The following is an 18,105-nucleotide window of genomic DNA, read 5'->3' on the forward strand; positions in this document are numbered from 1 at the left end:
ATCTAACCCCTGAGTTTTCTCTGAAATTGCCTCTAGACTATGGCCAATTTTGGATGTAATGCTACCGATAATTGACTCGGTGGAACAGACAATAGATATTCAATGAATTCTTAATCAAATCGAAAAGTAAAAGCCACACAAGGAAATCTTAACGATGTTCTCGAGTTCAAAATATTCAGTCGATGTACGTAGCTCGGTCAGCCAGCCCTGAGTAGCCACGAGTACCTCTTCATCCGTCGCCGCCATGAACCACGGATCCTTTTGTGCATTTGAACCTGCGTGCCAACGTCGCTACATTCATGATCTGGCATTTTCTCCAATTCACGACTTCATGTATCTTGTTTTACAAAGATCCATCTGACAGTTCCAACGGTGCGGTCGTGCGGCCTAAGCTTTCTCTTCCGCGACATGCTCATCATGGTGGCTCTGGCTGACCGATCCTCGCTTTTGGTTCACAATCTGCGTGAAGGTGACAGTTGGCTTCCAGCCAACTGATTTCCGCGCGTTGCTGACTTCAGAGTACAGCTCATCCACTTGCTCTAAAGACAGTCCCTTGGTCTCGTAGATCATGAAGTAAACGAAAGCAATGCAAAGGAAGCAGCATCCGAACCAGATGAAGAAGATCTTCGACTGCAGATTGGCATTGCCCGAGCCATAATTCACCAGGTACGGGGTAGAGTAAGCGATGGCCCAGTTGAGCAGCCAATTAGTGGCGGTGGTTATGGATAGACTCTTAGCACGAATCTTCAAAGGGAAAATTTCACCAGTAACAACCCTACTCTCATATTAGATATCTTAGAGGTCAAAGAACCGGTGATGACTTACCAAGCAATAGGTCCCCAGGATGCAGCGAAGAAGAAGATGAAGATGCAGATGAACGCTATCGCAGCTTTCTGCGCCGCTGCGTTGTGCACAATAACGTTGCCAGCGGCGTCCTGGCCAGTGGTCGTCGTTCCCAGGACAGCGACCAGAAGCTGAGAGATACACATGCCGATGGCACCCAGTAGGAGAACGGGTCGGCGACCCCACTTATCAATAGCGTAAAGACCGGGAATGGTAGAAACCACGTTGACACAGTTTGTGATAAGGCTGATGATGAACTCGTTCTTGAATCCGGAGTTTTTGAAGAACTGCGTGCCATAATAAAAGATAAAGTTGATGCCGGTCAACTGTTGTAGGGCTTGAAGACCGCAACCAGTCAATAGCCGCTTTCCCAAATTACCTTGGAAGCATTCGAGATAACTGGGCTCGCCTAGGCTCATTTCATAATCGTGATTTGCTTGAATCTCAGCAATCTCTTCTTTGACCGCGATATGATCTTCAGGTAGACGTCGAAGCTTCGCAAGGTTCTTAGTGGCTCTCTCATGGTTGTCCTTTTTGATAAGGTACCGGGGGGTCTCGGGTAGGACAAGCATTCCAATTATCAGCACGATAGCCCATGCAAACTGGACAGCGATTGGGATGCGGTAAGAACCGGTGTCATTCCGACTGTGAGTTGAATTGTTGACCACTGAGGCCAACAGTAGACCAATGGTGATGGCTAGCTGGTAAGAACCAACGATGAATCCACGAATCCACTTTGGTGCCGTTTCAGACTGGTATAGAGGAACTGATATACTAATTAGTGAGAAAGATCATGACCTAACAAATGTGGGGTATGTACTCAGCGCGGAAATCAAGCCCACACCAAATCCAGCAAAGAATCTACCCGCAAGGAATAGCGGAATGGAAGTAGCAGCTGTTTGTAAAATCACGCCGAAGTTGAATACCCAGCTGGAGGCGATCAAGCCCCATCGACGACCGATGGAGTCTCCCAGGGGAGCCGCACAGAGAGCACCAAAGAAGGTTCCGGCCGATAGAATGGAGACAATAGCAGACGACTGGCTAGAAGTAATGTTGAGGTGTCCGGTGGCATCTCTATAGCCGGTTGAAAAACTATCTTGCCAGTACGGCATAGCAATGATGCCACTGATGGTGCCTGTATCATATCTTGTGAGGGAGAAGTTAGGTACATCCAAAATTCATCCTGTGGGAATGATGAGCCTACCCAAACAAGATACCTCCGAAGGCGACGAAGCTGGAGATAGCAATGGCTGGCCATGATGCTCCGGGTACATCCTCGGGTTTCTTTAGCCAAACCCCCATAGTGTTGGTAGAGTAGAGTAGATCAGAGGTGTGTAAGACGTAAATATCATTCAGTAGCGCCTTCTGGGGGAGGCCAAATGTTGTATCTTATACCTTTGTGAATTAGGAGACCAATGATTGTTCGATTGCACGTCTCGAAGTTTAATAGATTGCCACATTCTGTTGCTTTGGGGGTCTGAGCAGCAAAGAAAGTTTTCGGGACGAATTTGAGGCACTAAAGCCGACAAACTAAACCGTCTGAGCCCTCCGTAATGCTTAATATCTGCGGGGTTTCGCCGACGTACACTTTCAAATTGCCTATTTAGCCAATCAGCTTCAATCGGCGTGTTGGAAGTTTTCCTAAAGAGCTGGCAGGTCGGATCAGCCACTTCCGAGGGCGACCTCCCTGTTTTGCATACTCCCGAGGTCATCATGAGTGTAGAAAGCGGAGATGCGGGCTCAAATCATCGGCCTCGGCCATCTCTCATCCGCGGGCTGTGTGGGTCAAACACGAGACCGGGGTTATCTACATGATCTTTCGGTCTGGCAGAAGATCTCTGAGCGAAACCTGGATAACCTGGATACAGTTGGAGTCGAAAGCATATTCCCCTCTGGACATACAGTACCTGGAACCACACTAGTTCCCGGTTATTTTGTAAACAACCCGTGTAGTGCAGGCACCATAGAAGAAGAAAGGATTAGAATAAGCAACTCTACTCCGTATGCTAATTATGCATGTCAGAAAAGAGGTTTATTACGCGAATTTTATAGTTTGCCAACATCATGGGACCGTGGATTCCCTCCAAAAGTGCATATTATTCTTTGTTAGCATACCCAAATTGTCAGTTCATTTTAAAGAAGATATAAGTGGAACATTGCCAGATCCCTGATTTCTGTCAATTCTACATAAGGTCCTTACACAGTTCTAGATAATCCAGAATTTCGAGTATCCCGAGAAGTCCGAAGAAGCCGAGACGCAGATCCACCGGGTTCCCCACGGGGTAGCGTCAACATTTGGCCTTACACCGAACGCGGGATATCTCTCATCTCTCCGAATGGACACACCACCCGAAGATAGCCCGAAGTTTCTCCACGCTCGGCGAATTAGCAGCAGTTCCAGCAAAAAGAACCAGGCACCTCGGCGACAATGGAGTTATCATGTGGGCCGAGAAACGCCCAGACGTTTTGACCCCATGGGGAGACACACCAGTATACAAAGTTATAGCCTGGTATTTCTCAGCCCCTTTGAGTGGTCGAAGCATTCTTGTGGCAGAGTAATTAGTGTGCTACAGGATGCCGAGCCAACGCGAAAATTAGATCTTTTCTTAGAGTAGTGCCTTTTCTCGAGACACGAACCCACATGGCTCTAAGAAGTCCCAAGAACGCCCCGAACGCCCCAATTACTAGTTCATTTGGCCCCATGCATATCATGCCGCCGTTGGTCGATTTGCGGGGTGAGAGTTTGAGTTTCTCCGAAGAAACTCACCGGTGCTACGATGTAGGTGCCGCTAAATTCACCTACTGTCGAAGCCTACCGTCTATGGAGCACGTCCTCTAAATGGAGAATGAATAGAGAGTATTATGTGCTGGTAGAATATCCAGATGCACTTGGGCCATTGCCGGAGGACTCAGGGCAACTGGCTCACATATATATATGGCCGTGTCGTGCCACCACGTCACAAACATTATTCTTCCACAGCGGCAAATACTCATCCCTTCACAATGGTTCATCTCACGAAGGCCCTTGCGGCGGGTCTTTTAGCAGGCATTGCCGGCATGGCAAACGCCTTCAACTACGACCAGCCCTACCGTGGCCAATACCATTTCTCGCCCCAGGAGCATTGGATGAATGACCCCAATGGTCTCTTGTATCATAATGGGATATACCATCTGTTCTACCAGTATAACCCTGGCGGTATCCAGTGGGGGAACATGTCCTGGGGCCATGCCACCAGTAACGATTTGACCCACTGGGAGGAGAAGCCCATCGCCCTTCTTGCCCGGGGATATGGCGGCGAAGTCACCGAGATGTACTTCAGCGGAAGTGCGGTCGTTGATGTGAACAACACCAGTGGCTTTGGGAAGGACGGGAAGCCCCCCATGGTCGCCATGTACACTTCTGCCGTAAGCTCACCCACCAGCAAATAGATACCCGTGGTGGAAATATATAACTCACTCCCTTTCCACAGTACCCCGTTGCGCAGACCCTGCCGAGTGGAAAGACCATCCGGGAGAACCAGCAATCCCAGTCCATCGCCTACAGTGTTGACGATGGTCTAACCTGGACCACGTACGATGCCGCCAACCCGGTCATCTACAACCCTCCATCCCCGTACGAAGACCAGTACCAAAACTTCCGTGATCCCTTTGTTTTCTGGCACGAGGAGTCTCACAAGTGGGTTGTCGTCACTTCTCTAGCCACATTGTACAAGCTCGCCATTTACACTTCCGACAACCTAAAGGACTGGACGCTGGCGAGTGAGTTCGGTCCTTACAACGCCCAAGGCGGAGTTTGGGAGTGCCCCAGTCTTTTCAAGTTGCCCCTTGATGGAGGGAAGTCCACAAAATGGGTCATCGTGAGCGGACTCAACCCCGGCGGGCCCCCCGGCACAGTGGGCTCTGGAACCCAGTACTTCGTGGGTATGTTCGATGGCACCACCTTCACTCCCGACGCCGATTCTGTGTATCCCGGAAGCGCGACCGCCAACTGGATGGACTGGGGCCCAGACTTCTATGCCTCGGCTGGCTTTAATGGCCTCTCCCCTGACACCTTCACCCAGATCGCGTGGATGAACAACTGGCAATATGGCCCGAACATTCCCACCAGCCCATGGCGGAGCGCCATGTCTATTCCTCGACATCTATCTCTTAAGACTATCGGGGATAAGGCGACTCTCGTTCAGCAGCCCCAGGAAGCATGGTCTTCTATCGTCAGCAAGCAGCCAGTTTATTCACACACCTACAATTCTGTTCGCCAAGGCTCCGTTTATGTGGGTACCAATAGAGACACGATCAAGATCGACTTGAGCTTCTCTGCTACGTCGACGGCTTCGGAGTTTGCCATCGCTATTCGGGCCTCCGCCGACTCCACTGAGCAGACCCTTATCGGTTATGACTTCGTCAACAAGCAAGTCTTCATTGACCGCACCAAGTCTGGAGATGTGTCATTCGACAACACTTTCGCGAGCATATACCGCGGGCCCCTTGCATCGGCTGTCAATGGCAAAATAAATCTGACCATCTTCGTCGATCGGTCTAGCGTTGAAGTTTTCGGGGGCCAGGGGGAGACTACTCTCACAGCTCAAATTTTCCCGAGCAGCGACGCGATTCACACCCACCTGGTATCCACTGGAGGAGCCACTAAAAACGTCAAACTCAGCATTTACGCTATCGCCTCAACTTGGGCCTGATATCGCTGGCTATCCCAAATATAGTGACTTGTCAACAAGAAAGCATGATGTATACCCTTTCGAGACTTAGAAGGATCCTATACCGTTGATAGATACTGTAATTGACAGATCTCAAAGCGTTGCTTTGTATTTTCTTTATTAAAGGGTACACAAGAAGTACTTGGAGCTAGCTAATCAAAAATAAAATCATAGAGCCCTTCGTCTATCTACATATGCCTATATAAAATAGACGCCATCGACAACATCTGCCCGAGTCCTTGGATAACGTGCTGTGGTATCGAATGCGAGAGTTGTTTCAGGCCTTGCCGCTTTTTACTCCTCCTTCATGGGTGCTCCAGGGAATTGGAAGGTTTGCGAAATCAAACTGCCTTTCCAATTAAGACCATCTGATAGCACGAGCCTCTGGTCTCCATCTTGCTCGTTGAATTGCAGCATCTGATTCGCCGTTTGCGACCAATGTCTCCGGTATTCATACGTCAACATTGACTTCTGGCATTGGTAGTCCAGCGGCTTGAATCCGAATTCGAACTTCCGTTCTCAGAGCTTGCCAGGCTGAGGTAGTATTCTTGGACTCCTCCCACAGCGGACGTATCTCCTTGTCATAAAAGTACTGCTGGGAACTAGAAAGCGCGGCGGATGCCTTTTCCACGGTCTTGAAAGGGCCAATTCTTCGATGATTGAAAACAAAATAATACACAATGGGCCCGATCCCACCGTGAGGTGCTGTCGAGGGTAAGGCCATGCCAAATATCGGGCCCGAAAGCGCATTGTACCTGTCTTGCAGGTCGTACCACGCTAGGGTATAGTCTTTGAAGCACTGCTGTATGTGTGCGTGCAGACTCAGCAACTCGCCAGGCTCATTAAATACCGCCAAGCGCTCCTGCAGGATGGCGCACCGTAGGGTCCCTGCCAGAATGTACGCCTGCAGGCCAGGCCAGCGAAGCCTTGCGAGCGTGGCGAGCAGGTCGAGCGAGTCACTGGTCGCTCTGTATAGCCTGTCCAAGCTCGTGGACGGCGCGTTGTTATACTCGGTATACATTCAGCTGCAGGCTGCGTAGTTTGTCCATCGCCTCTTGCAATTGCGCTGCGGCTATAGTCTGCGCGAAGATCATTGCCAGTTGCTGTATTGACTCTTCCGACAGCGTGACTGACTTATCACCCCACCCTACGAAAATTGAGTCCATGGCTTTGGACCCGAGCCACGATAGCACGCCTGCAGCAACTGCGGCAGCTGCCCATGCCAAGGTGAACGGTTCGACAAAGGTTTGAGAGTTGCCGGGGTCGTGGGAAGGTTCGGTTTTAGGTGATTCTTGCCTGTGGGCATTTTTAGCGACCTGTGAAAAGTCACGTCCACTATAGTTATGCACTATCGCGACTGGGACCTCGTTATGGATCTGGGATAAGGTCGCCTTATCTAGGCTCCTGACCTCGTCTAGGCTCCTGACCTCGTCTAACGCTCTAACGACGAATAGATGTTCTTTGTCGAGTAATAGCTGGATTGTCTGTTCTCCTATAAGGAAGCGGTTAGGCTTAATAGAGGTGGTAGCGGCGATCGTAGTCTGGACGGAACGAGAAAACGTATCGATATTTTTGTGAAACGTGATTGTGATATCGTGTAACGTGTACGTTGGTATTGCTAAGTGTCGCTGGTCTAATCGAGCTAATAGATGCGGTGAAATTTTGAACTCGTATAAATACGGGCTTGTCTAGGTAACGAACGGGAGCGATCGAAGAATCTCCTAACTGAAGTCGCTGTGGATGTATATAGAGGTATTTTGAGACACTTCATCTAGGAATTTCAAATTCAAGTCGGCTAAGGTCTGCTTTTGTGATCGTGAAAGCGGGCTAGCTGTCTATATTAATAGGTAGCTTGATTTAGAAACATCTGTAAAATGAGGTAGCTGAGTTCTAAGCTCTAAAGCCTGATCTATTGGGTCGAGATAGTTTCTATTGATTATAATTGGTGCTATGGTGGTAAATAGGGCTGTATAAATTTGTATGCCGATAGATTGTTGATACTGTAGGGTGAGAAAAGTAGAAAAGTAGGTTGTTACTGCCCTTAAATATAGCACCTAATCAATATAGCTTAGCTGAAGCTTTAGTAAAGTTCTATTATAAAATTCTCGCCACCCGTCCGTTATAGATATAAACTGATATAATTTCGATCGAGGTCTAGACAAGTATCTGAAATAACTTCCGGCTTGATTTTCGGAAATAGACCTGGCCTTTATGAGGCCTGATTGGGTATTGTCCCTGAAACTATGATTGAATGTCTACGCTGGTCTAGGGGCCAAAACTTGAGCAATTTTCAACATACAATACCACCTAAGTCATATATTTCTAGACATTTCTAATTAGAGAGGTAGAATCAGAAGTGCCGATTCTGTGAGTCTCGAGACTCCGATTATCATACAAATTTTAGGTGTTCCTTGTTCTAGTCTAGGTTTCCCTTATGGCGTTGGATTACCGGGAGTGATAATAGCTCGCGCGAAACACGAACGTATGAGACGGATAATGATTGTGAGATCCTCAGATTTGTATTGCGCTTATAACTGGGTAGTATCCCACGACTGTACTGTTTTTAGTACTTGAACGAAAATAATCAGGATTTGGGGAGTCCTTGTGGATCAGCTATTTGCCCTTGGCCTCCTTGGATGGTAAGATACCGAGTATGTGAGTTTGAGCCATATAATATAATTACTCTTCTTACGCTGGACTCATCGGCTATAGTATATTCGACCCGAAGCGGGGCCTAGCTGTTAGTCGTGGCTCCAAATTCCCTTTATTAGATCCTGCGGGCATTATAAAGAAACGGGCTTCCTGCCTAATTGCTACGATGCCATAAAGTTTTCACGGATGTTGGTAACCACGACGTTACTTCGAGGGAACGGAGGCGTAAGCTTCTCGCTCTATACTATAGCTTTGCTGGAGCGGGAAATAAAAGCGTAGAATCAGGGTGCACAGATGGTCGGTTTTATCTTCTTTATATCCACGCTTGACTTTTTGGATGTAAAGGTCGATGATTTCAATGGGCCTGGCCCGGGGGGATTTTGAATTATAAAGCAAATCTGATGCTAGGGAGAAGCTGCTATATCTGGTAAATATAAGGATCCCTGGTTATATATGGAAAGGTACTGTGTGGTATACACTTTTTATCGCCTTCGTATACATATAAAAAGACACCTAAAAAGATAACTGAGAGGAAACTGAGAAGACTATCTAAGATATAAAGACTACCTACTGGATAGGCTACCAAAAACATATGACCAGGCCGGTTTGTCGAGTCTAAAGAGCGCCTGAACCACCTATGGAATCCGACTAATCGTATCATCCATCCATAGATAGATGTGTTTCTAACCCTCTTCTGCTATCGTGAATATAGACTGAGGTCATGATGATCCCTCTACACATTAGAATATCCATAGATATATGCCCCCAAATCTTTTTAATATCAGATTCTCGTATCTAGTTTTCAATTTATAAGTTTCTAGCTAGATGAGCCTAGTTATGGAGACTGATTATTCTTATCACTGTATATCTTGTGGATCAGCCATTTGCTATAAACCTCCTTGGATGGCAAGGTACCAAGTATGTGAGTTTGATCCCTATAATATAATAACTCTTCTTACACCGGACTCATCGGCCATAGTATATTCGACCCGAAGCGGAACCCAGCTGTCAGATGTTTATGCAACCGAGTTTGACTGGGCGATTGAAGAAGGATTCGGTGATCCTAAAAAGCTTGACCATTGGTATTTCATGCACAAGAAAAAGCCCCCCACAGCTTTCTTAATCCATGAGATCTGCTGGTTCCTCTTGATCCAGCAATTTGAAGGGGAGGAGATCGATTTGGAGAGGCTTTTTGAACTCTGTAGAGACATTCCTCCTCCAGGAAGACCAGACTATGATAGTAAGGGGACATGACAATATCGATGCCAACTTACTTAACAGATCTAGTGGGATATGGCCCCGAGCTCCAAACGCAGCAACGATTTTACCCTTTAAAACGACCCATTGTCAAGGGGCTTCGAGAAGCCGCGAAACAATTCCCAAAGACGCCCAATACAGCAAATCGCTCTGGTCCTGAGAATAGTATTGTGCTTCACTCTGGCTGCTTTGGAATCTTCCCTATCGAGACACGGGTTCAAATCGCAACTTACCTTTCTACCGTCGACTTCCTAAGTCTACGACAGTCATCCCGAGCAATGGTAGTTGTCTTTGGAATGCAATCATTCTGGAAGTCAAGATTCTTAGCGAATGGAGACCGTGGGTTTCTGAACTGTCGAGCAGCAGATCCCAGAAACTATGATAGCAAGGACTGGCGACTCATATACCGCTGTACAGCAAAGATTGATCGGTCTCATGAGCACCTCTGGGCGGCACGGCGACAGTGGAGAAATAACCGATGGCTAAGAGAAAGATATTCAATGATCAGAGCCTCGGACGAGCACATTATCTCCAGCCAGAGATTACTTGGTGAATTATGCTGGAAAGAGGTTTCTACTGGACTTCGATGCGATAGAGATGGCAAACAAGGGAAAGATTGGAGGAAATGTCGCACTTGTCGGGCGAAGCATACCTTCTTTTCTCAAGTCGCTCTATTAGAAAGCTCTATCACCGGCTTAGCTGTGTCCATCCTGCGCGAGGGGACAGAGACCTATATTACTGGTTTCGACCTGCTGAATGCAGATCCGGAAAGGCCAAACACAATTTTTGGGTATCGGCTACCAGGTGAATTCGTGACAATAAATCTTTACGGTGAGCAACTGATAGGATTTACGGTGATTAACGGCGAAGCTGGAATACATGCAATACGCCCCATTTTCAATAAGACCACCACCACCACCACCACCACCACCACTAGCTGGGTAGGACTACCAGAGGGTAACGGGATCTGCAATTCAACGGAACTAGTCCTTGAGCGAGAGATTAAAGCTATTTCGGGGAAGTTCGATGTAAGTCACTTATTCCCCAGCGAATGTGTAGCACAAGGTAACCTTGACCCAGTATTGCAAGATGATTGGACTATCTATAGCATAGAGAGAATTTAGGCACGAAAAGACTTTCGCTACAGTTGTTCATTATCTAGAAATGCCACAGTTTGTGACCATCTTCAGGGCTGCCTCCCAGTGAATATTACCTATTAGCACACTTGGGCAAGAAGAGTGGCTTGTGCGACCTCTGTCCTTGACGAGGGGGCTAGACAAGGGTTCAAATCCATGTAGACACCACCCCGCAGAGGGGGTTTCTTTTTGTATAATGATACCGAGCGTAAGATCAGTTACACGCCTACAGATACCCCAGGGTATACGGAGCAGTTGAGTTGGTTGATGTGGCAGATGGGAGGATTAGGTCCCATGCAAGGTATGTCGTCCATGAATGCCATAATAATATTGCTTGCCTGCTCTCGCACACTTCTCCGAAAAAGGAAACGAAAAGAAGAAGAAGTTAATCACAACCCCAAAAATAGGCTAAGCTCACCACTTCACCGGCTTCGCCCCCGTCCATTCCGATTGGGGTATCCAGCGTTACGTCGACGAAACCAAGAGACTCTATGCGGTGCTGAATACGCACCTCGGGGAATCACCCTATCTCGCGGCCGAGAAATTCACATGTGTACCCAAGAGATTTAAATTTCTCTCTAACCGCCCATGCTACCATTAATCCTCTGAACGTCCTCATTTCCCATTTCGTCCACCCATTTATCCTTCCGATGATAGTAGATTTCCGTTGCCAATTTCGCACAATTCAGTCGATGTTCTTCATCGAGTGTCCCAGACTTCACCGCGACGACTTCTTGATCATCGCCTGATCGTGAGGTAAATGGCGTACCGCAATCAGGACAGAACTCGCGCAATACCTGCCCGCCCTTATCGCTTCGATCCGAATACAACTTGGGCGACCCCTTGACGTACTCGAAACTAGATTGTGGCACGATGATATTGGCGGAAAAGCTGGAGCCGGTATAGCGTTTGCAATTGGTGCAGTGGCAGATAACCACCTGGCAACATTGTCAATAAACGATTAGGATTTTCCGATTGGGCAGTTGGAGATAAGCAATAGGTACCTTGGGGAATGATTCTGACGTGGGCAACGTAATTTGGTATACTATGTTCTTGCAGAGGCAAGCGCCGGTCAAGCAATTCTGAGCCATTGTGAATTTTGTGGGATTGGTTATCGGAACTTCAGTGTATCTCTCGAAGAGTTTAATCTTGAATGTAAATGTCGAAAGGCAAGATAGGATTGTTTTGCCAGATTACTGGACGGTTCTTGACACACCGGCGATTGCACTAGCACGATAGCTGATGCTATTTTTATCCCAATGATTAATAATGTACTGGCACACCGCCAAGGGTAAGAGAGATTGTACAGTACGGAGTAATCCCAATAGATATAGGGCAATTCAAAGCAGAGTTCAATAATTGAGGAAGAAAGCTTCTATCTTCTCGAATTAGAAACTACAAGAGTAGTCGGCCGCATAAGGGGCCTTGTCATGTCTTCCAAGGTTTTTAGTAGTCTTTTTAGTAGTTCATATTATTTTCGAGTAGAAGGCCAAAGGGAACTAGAAAAATCTTCTTCCTTATAGTACTGGGAAAGGACCATACCGAGGACACTATTTAAGGTAGACTTCCGTAAAGCCCAACTTCTCGAGCTCGGCCCGGACCCCGGCTCGTAGGGGGGCGCTCGACGAGCCCAAAACGATTCTTCTCTTTAAATAAGATCGAAGTATTAAAAAAAGGAAAAGGACGATAAGCTTAATAATATTAAAATTTATTTAATTTAAAGTGAACGATATAATCGAAATACTTAAATTTATTAGGAATTTTTATATTATTTATATAGTCACGAGAAATTAGTATATTTACACTATTTAGTCGTAGGGGGGGGCTCGTCCCCCCCACCCCCCCCTAACTCTTTTCGAGCTATAGGCCTAAACTAAAAGCCCGAAGCCCGCTATAAGCTTTAGAAATAGGCTCGAAACCCGACCCTTTTAAGGGTCGGGTCGGGTCGAGTTTCGGGCTTTACGAGCTTTACGGAAGTCTAAATATGCGCCACCTCCCCGCCTATCCACCACACTAAAGCTTGGTCACCTGGTCCTTTTTGTCCGGCGAGTTACGACAGTCTTGAAGGATCGGTCCAACGCATCTTAAAGATGAAGTCATAGGAAGTCATATTTCACAGGCAATCTCTAATCGATATACTACTATATCATTGGTGATGTCATTCCATTCAGTCCCCGAATTCAGGCGCCTCAGCGACGGAAGTATCACACCATAGACCTTAAGAGGCATTTCATAGCTACTCAACTGAGCTGCCTAGGTTAACTTGACTTTTTTGCGATATTAATGTCTTTAAACTCCAACCAATCGACCTTAATCGAAAAGTTCTCTAGTCCATCTGGACCATTGAGGCCGATTGTCTCCATAATATCGTCACCCAGTGACTTCAGTGCATTGGTTGTATCCTTCTTAGACAGATGTCGCTCCAGGAGCCGCGCTGTTCGAGACCTTATAATACCTTCAATGCAATCAAAATATGGGTACAATTTCTCCGCATCATTTACCTGGTAGCAAATTACAACACCCATTGTTAAATTTCCATCTAGGAGCGGATGATCCCTTCTGGCTACCTCGATCAGATCTCTCATAGTAACTCTCTTCAATTTAGAAGAGAAAGGACCGGCATAGATGGGAGTTCCAGGTCCAACGGGTCGTGAAACCTTGCCAAATTTCAATATCAGTCCCATCTGACCCTCGTTGACATATTTCCATGGCCATTGAATAGGCCAAATTGTGGCCAGGAATTCTGATGTGACCCTTCTATTAGCTCTGGGCTATGGACAGATAATCCTAATTTATGGAATACTCACTGGAAAAGCTGTCGGTTTTCTTGCCCATTATTATAGATTAAAGCTCGAAGCTCAAAGTGGGAGACAAAAATGCGTCGATGTGAATTTGAACTTCAGCGATTGTAGTTGACTTTATAGCAAGACAAATTCTACAGCATCCAAGTCAGCTGCAGCTGGATATTGAAATGACACCCTCACAGCAGATGGGTCCAGGCGAGTCCATGGTCTAATTATTTGGTCATAACTGTTTGCTGTGCCGCAGACTAGAACCACTTGCCATATCGCAAAATCTAGTGGTTTGAGGATACCAATTATCAGGTGCTAATGTCAAATTCAAAGCACGAACAGTCTGGGTCTCAGACGACGTCAGCAGATGCCATTTGCGGAAGCACTTATATCACGGGAAACTTCCACGCAGCCACTATCCCCGAAAGATCTCTTATCGGTTTCCAATCACTCCAGTGTAGGCTTTCAACTTCAAAGTCTGGTAACAAATGGCTGTCAATATATGTAGTTTGAGTAGGACGTGAAATACCTCAATTTTGGATTTCAAATGTACAATATTCCTTAAAATTTAAGATTGTGTCATTGACGTATTTACCGAGTTCTTTATCTTTTAGTGTGCAAATCGCCATAGGGTACGAAAGTTCGATATTTCATTTTCCATTTCATTCCTACTCCCAAATTTCTGAAAACCAAGCAGACTATGGCGCCGTTAAACTGCAATCTAGCAAACCCTGACCTCACGCATCTGGATGACATTACAAAGAATCTCTTCGGAGGAATCACACCGTGAGTCTACTCAAACAGCACTCCATTGTCCAGGCTAATCACCGTAGCTTTTTCGCGCTACTTGGACAACAATTTACCAATACTTACCTGTCACAGTCAATCAGCATCTGTGACTGGATAGTGTTTGCATCCGTGCCAACAGGGGTCCCATTCGCTCTGACTGCTATTATCAGAGTTTCTAAGAGAAACAATGTTCTTAGAAGCCTCTCTGTCCACCCTGAAGAGGAAAATAAGTACATTGAAAGGGACCTCTTATCATCCACCTCAGAAGAAGTGTGTGAAATATGGAATGGCCGTGGAGCGACAAGGAAACTTGCACCTTTGTCACAACTACCAATCACGGAATGGATCTTTGACGGCACGCTCATGTCGTCGAAACAAGCGAAAACCCACGTGCTAATAAAGAAAGGTATACCACAACCTCGAGTAGGGTCATATTTTCGCCCCTTTAGGTATAGTGACAACTGACATGGTTGCGCTCCTGTCAGCAGCAAAACATGAAAAAAGTGGTCTCGACGAATGGGAGGACAAGGCTGAGACCGAGCTCCCACCCAATCTTATAATGAACCTAGGACCATACAACAGGGTCTGGAAATTACTCCTCCTGACGGTTGTTGGCAGCTTGCTTCAGTCCAGCATAGTGATACTCACTGCACTTACCGCTTTCTACTGTCCAGTGAGACAGCATTTCTTTGCTCGTGCGAAATCTGCTTACGGCATAGCAGCTCCTACACTTGTATGGGCTGGGACGTTGTTCCTGACTTGTGGTCTCATATACACCGCAAAAACGATCGACACATCGGCTCGGGTTGACATCTGGAAACCGACTAAAGAAGGCGTAATGGTGATCTGGAAACAAGACAAGAAGGACTTCGAGGAAATACACACTGAGCGTTACGTAATTGGGAAGGTGATCAAGAAGGAGCTTATTTCGACCCATCGACGCCTTCGAACCCGTCCATCGACCTCTCATCCAGTTTTAGTGGCATTTGTTCTTACCATCGGCTTCGTATCACAAAGTGTTGGAATTTTTTTGATGCATTGGCCGCTCCAGGCTCTCCAACTTTTATCGATGATTATCATGTTTCTCGGTCGCTGCTACGTTCGTAGCCAAGAGCCACCTGACTTTGTTCAGAAACTCGATCATGATATTTCCCACAGGGATTTGCTTGAACTTGCGCAAAAATGGCGCCGCCAGAGACTCCGTTCGGAACACGAAAGAAATTGATTTGAAGCTTTCCCTAATTGCGTTTTAACCAGATGTCCACAGGTAGCCGTCTTCCCATGACTAACCCACTTCCGTGAGTTTGTTTCGCCAAATCCAATTTTTATCCAATTTCCAGATTTAAAATTAACCCTTAAATACAATAACCTCATTCAATAACGCAGCAAAGCCCTTCACCCCCGGAAGATACCATTTTCTATCGCATTCCCAAAAAGGATATATCACAAACTGATAGAATGAATTCGGTTATCAGCGTCGTATGGCTAGCGATTCCCCCTAGAATAGAGCTGTACCTTCCATTGAACCTGTATCATGTTTGAGCCGTCGAAAATGTTGTGATGCTTATGGTCTCATATGACAGTGTTCACCTGCAAGCCTCCCGATCTTTGTGTCTAGTTATATATTGAAAAGGCATCTGCACATTTACGCCCTTTCCCGCCTTTTGCCTGCCGTCTTGCCCTAGAACCGGGAAGGGGGTAAAAATACATAAAAAAGAGACTACTAAAAAGACTACTAAAAAGACTACTAAAAAGGCCTCTAGTGTTACGTGCCAGGTCAATCAACAAGAAAGAGTGCATTCAAACTAGAAAAGCAAAGATGGGGAAGGAGAGAGAGAGCAAGTGGTGAATCCCAGGGATCTTATAGCAGAGCTATCCCACAATGCAAACAAACCCCTTTCCCAATTAGGAATAGTAGCACTTCGAAGAACAAAGGAAATAAAGCAAACAAACGATCTCTGGTATGTGATAACATGCAGATCGTGACATCTAGCGCGCAACAGAGATAGTAAGGCCGGGAATTCCAGTGTTGTAGATTGATGGAACATCTTGTTAACTTAGATATCGTTATTGCCACCGGAAAGACAGCGAACGAAGCTTAATTCCGGACCGCAGTAGGCGCCGTCGTTGAAAGAATTGACCGGGCCGAGCTTCAACCATCCATCCCAGGTACCGCCATGGTCCATACGAAGACAGTGGGTGCCGCAGATTTTGTCGTGCTCCACGTTGGTCATGTACTTCTTGATGGCGCCAGCAATGGTTGCCTGCTGTGCTGTAGTATCGCAGTTCCGGCCGGAAGAGTGGTATGACCACCTGAGGCCCTCGTAGCTGCCACGCATCATGTTGCAGGTTCCTTTGTTGGAGAGCTCCTTGATTGTGGTTCCCAGTGACTTGCACATTGTAATGGCAAAGTTTGTGATCACAACGCAGGCAGCGGTCGTGGCAACGATACGCTCGCAGACTTGGATGGGAGTTCGCTTCACGAGAGCATTGTCGGTGTCCCTCGTGCTGAGACTGGTGTTCCCGGAAATGGTTTCATTGAGAGAGATTTGGTGCCACTTGTCTGGCAGTGACTGCCCTTGGATAGATGAAGGCAAGGTAGAGGCCAGCGACAAAGTTGAAAGACAGCAAAGTGCTGTAATCAGCATTCTCTTCGGAAATAACATAGCGATAGAGGCCGTTGCAAATGATGAGACCAAACAGACAACAGTAACGAGCGAGTTCGAATGTGCGATCAACCAAAGTAGGCATTGCTTGAATATTCTTGGAGAAGACGGAAATTTCTGTTGATTTTATACTGAGGAATTTCGAGTTTGGATTTCTCGAGAGATGAAGAGGTGGATAGATAGGAAAGATGGCCCCCGGTGGGTCCAGGATGGATATATATTAGTTTACCTCCAGAGCTGTCCACGGATGTTTGCGGGATTTGTGTTAGCTGCATAAAATATTGGGCTTGGGATATATGTTGTAGGGCATACATACATGGAATGGATATGGTCTCAGGTTAGTTCACGGCTTCTCGAGTGATGTTGGTAGTTTCTACTTTCTATTTACCTAGGTAGTCATAGATACACAGATCAACTCATCTATGTCTATATCTCTGATCCTTTAAGAATTCCAGTTAATACTCAGTAATTATACCACAGAATTGCAGTTTATACGCTAACCTGGACATCCCACGGATGCAAAGATTAGTGCTGCCGAGAGACTCCACTTCTTTTCAAACCGCCCCCGAGTCTCAGACATCCAAGTTTTAAACTGGGGCATCTTCTAAATCACAAAACTACGCATCACAGTACAACATACATGATACACAAGTTCTGGATCAAATACTGCTTTTAATGCGGATCCTTGTAGTAAACCGCAAGGCTCAGACTGCCTTCTAAGGCAATACGAGATAAGCTTCGAATTTGGCGTCTGGGCATTAACTCCGGCGTATTAACGGTCCAGCGGCTCCTGCCGGAAAATCCCTCAGACCCAGTGCGAACCATACGGAGATGCACCCAGATACAGCATAGAGCCATTACTGCGTATAAGGGACATATCTCACCAATCAGATCAAATACTATTACCCTAGCCTTGTGGATATTCCTGTCTATACCAAGAAACTTGCCCTAAAGCGCCATCCACTATAAGGGACTAACTTCCCATATCACGTTGGAGCATTATTTGCTTGAATAAGCAGACTTTTGGCCCCCGAGCTAGTAGCTAACACTGAAAGAAGGGTTACATCTGGTACTAGCGAGTGGATGTCGTTAGTGTGACACTTGATCCTCGGAACATCGTGGGAATGCCCATCCAATTTGATGCGTTTCTGATGAGACGACAGATGGAGGAAAATCAGTCATGTGTATATGACTATGGGAAGAAACTATCTCTGGAAGCTACATAGTAACTAGTTAGTTAAGTCAACAACACCTAGGTGGT

At 46.5% G+C, this 18,105-nt stretch overlaps 7 protein-coding genes across 7 annotated transcripts; 3 read left to right on the forward strand and 4 right to left on the reverse strand.

Annotated features, from left to right (window-relative positions):
• Positions 1-330: 330 nt before the first annotated feature.
• On the reverse strand, positions 331-2,188 carry N7471_009483 (sugar porter family MFS transporter). Its single transcript, XM_057282202.1, has 4 exons — positions 2,048-2,188; positions 1,664-1,989; positions 826-1,609; positions 331-775 (listed from the first exon to the last, which is right to left on the reverse strand). The coding sequence occupies exons 1-4, from the start codon at positions 2,143-2,145 to the stop codon at positions 388-390; spliced, it is 1,596 nt and encodes a 531-aa protein (XP_057133085.1). The 5' UTR covers positions 2,146-2,188; the 3' UTR covers positions 331-387.
• A 1,477-nt stretch (positions 2,189-3,665) lies between these two features.
• N7471_009484 (glycoside hydrolase family 32 protein) lies at positions 3,666-5,653 on the forward strand. Its single transcript, XM_057282203.1, has 2 exons — positions 3,666-4,248; positions 4,314-5,653. Exons 1-2 carry the CDS (start codon positions 3,727-3,729, stop codon positions 5,532-5,534), a joined length of 1,743 nt encoding a protein of 580 aa, XP_057133086.1. The 5' UTR covers positions 3,666-3,726; the 3' UTR covers positions 5,535-5,653.
• Positions 5,654-6,003: 350 nt separating this feature from the next.
• N7471_009485 (uncharacterized protein) lies at positions 6,004-6,573 on the reverse strand (the record flags this gene model as incomplete). Its single annotated transcript, XM_057282204.1, has 1 exon — positions 6,004-6,573. The coding sequence occupies one exon, from the start codon at positions 6,571-6,573 to the stop codon at positions 6,004-6,006; it is 570 nt and encodes a 189-aa protein (XP_057133087.1).
• Positions 6,574-9,466: 2,893 nt separating this feature from the next.
• On the forward strand, positions 9,467-10,667 carry N7471_009486 (F-box domain protein; the record flags this gene model as incomplete). Its single annotated transcript, XM_057282205.1, has 2 exons — positions 9,467-10,489; positions 10,635-10,667. The coding sequence occupies 2 exons, from the start codon at positions 9,467-9,469 to the stop codon at positions 10,665-10,667; spliced, it is 1,056 nt and encodes a 351-aa protein (XP_057133088.1).
• Positions 10,668-11,175: 508 nt separating this feature from the next.
• On the reverse strand, positions 11,176-11,688 carry N7471_009487 (GFA family protein; the record flags this gene model as incomplete). Its single annotated transcript, XM_057282206.1, has 2 exons — positions 11,176-11,535; positions 11,602-11,688. 2 exons carry the CDS (start codon positions 11,686-11,688, stop codon positions 11,176-11,178), a joined length of 447 nt encoding a protein of 148 aa, XP_057133089.1.
• Positions 11,689-14,644: 2,956 nt separating this feature from the next.
• On the forward strand, positions 14,645-15,403 carry N7471_009488 (uncharacterized protein; the record flags this gene model as incomplete). Its single annotated transcript, XM_057282207.1, has 1 exon — positions 14,645-15,403. One exon carries the CDS (start codon positions 14,645-14,647, stop codon positions 15,401-15,403), a length of 759 nt encoding a protein of 252 aa, XP_057133090.1.
• An 832-nt stretch (positions 15,404-16,235) lies between these two features.
• Positions 16,236-16,844, reverse strand: N7471_009489 (uncharacterized protein; the record flags this gene model as incomplete). The annotated part of the gene is made up of 1 exon (XM_057282208.1): positions 16,236-16,844. The coding sequence occupies one exon, from the start codon at positions 16,842-16,844 to the stop codon at positions 16,236-16,238; it is 609 nt and encodes a 202-aa protein (XP_057133091.1).
• Positions 16,845-18,105: the final 1,261 nt, after the last annotated feature.

This window comes from Penicillium samsonianum (genome assembly GCF_028829775.1).
Source record: "Penicillium samsonianum strain IBT 33392 chromosome Unknown utg000005l_segment0_segment0, whole genome shotgun sequence".
Taxonomy (NCBI): domain Eukaryota; kingdom Fungi; phylum Ascomycota; class Eurotiomycetes; order Eurotiales; family Aspergillaceae; genus Penicillium; species Penicillium samsonianum.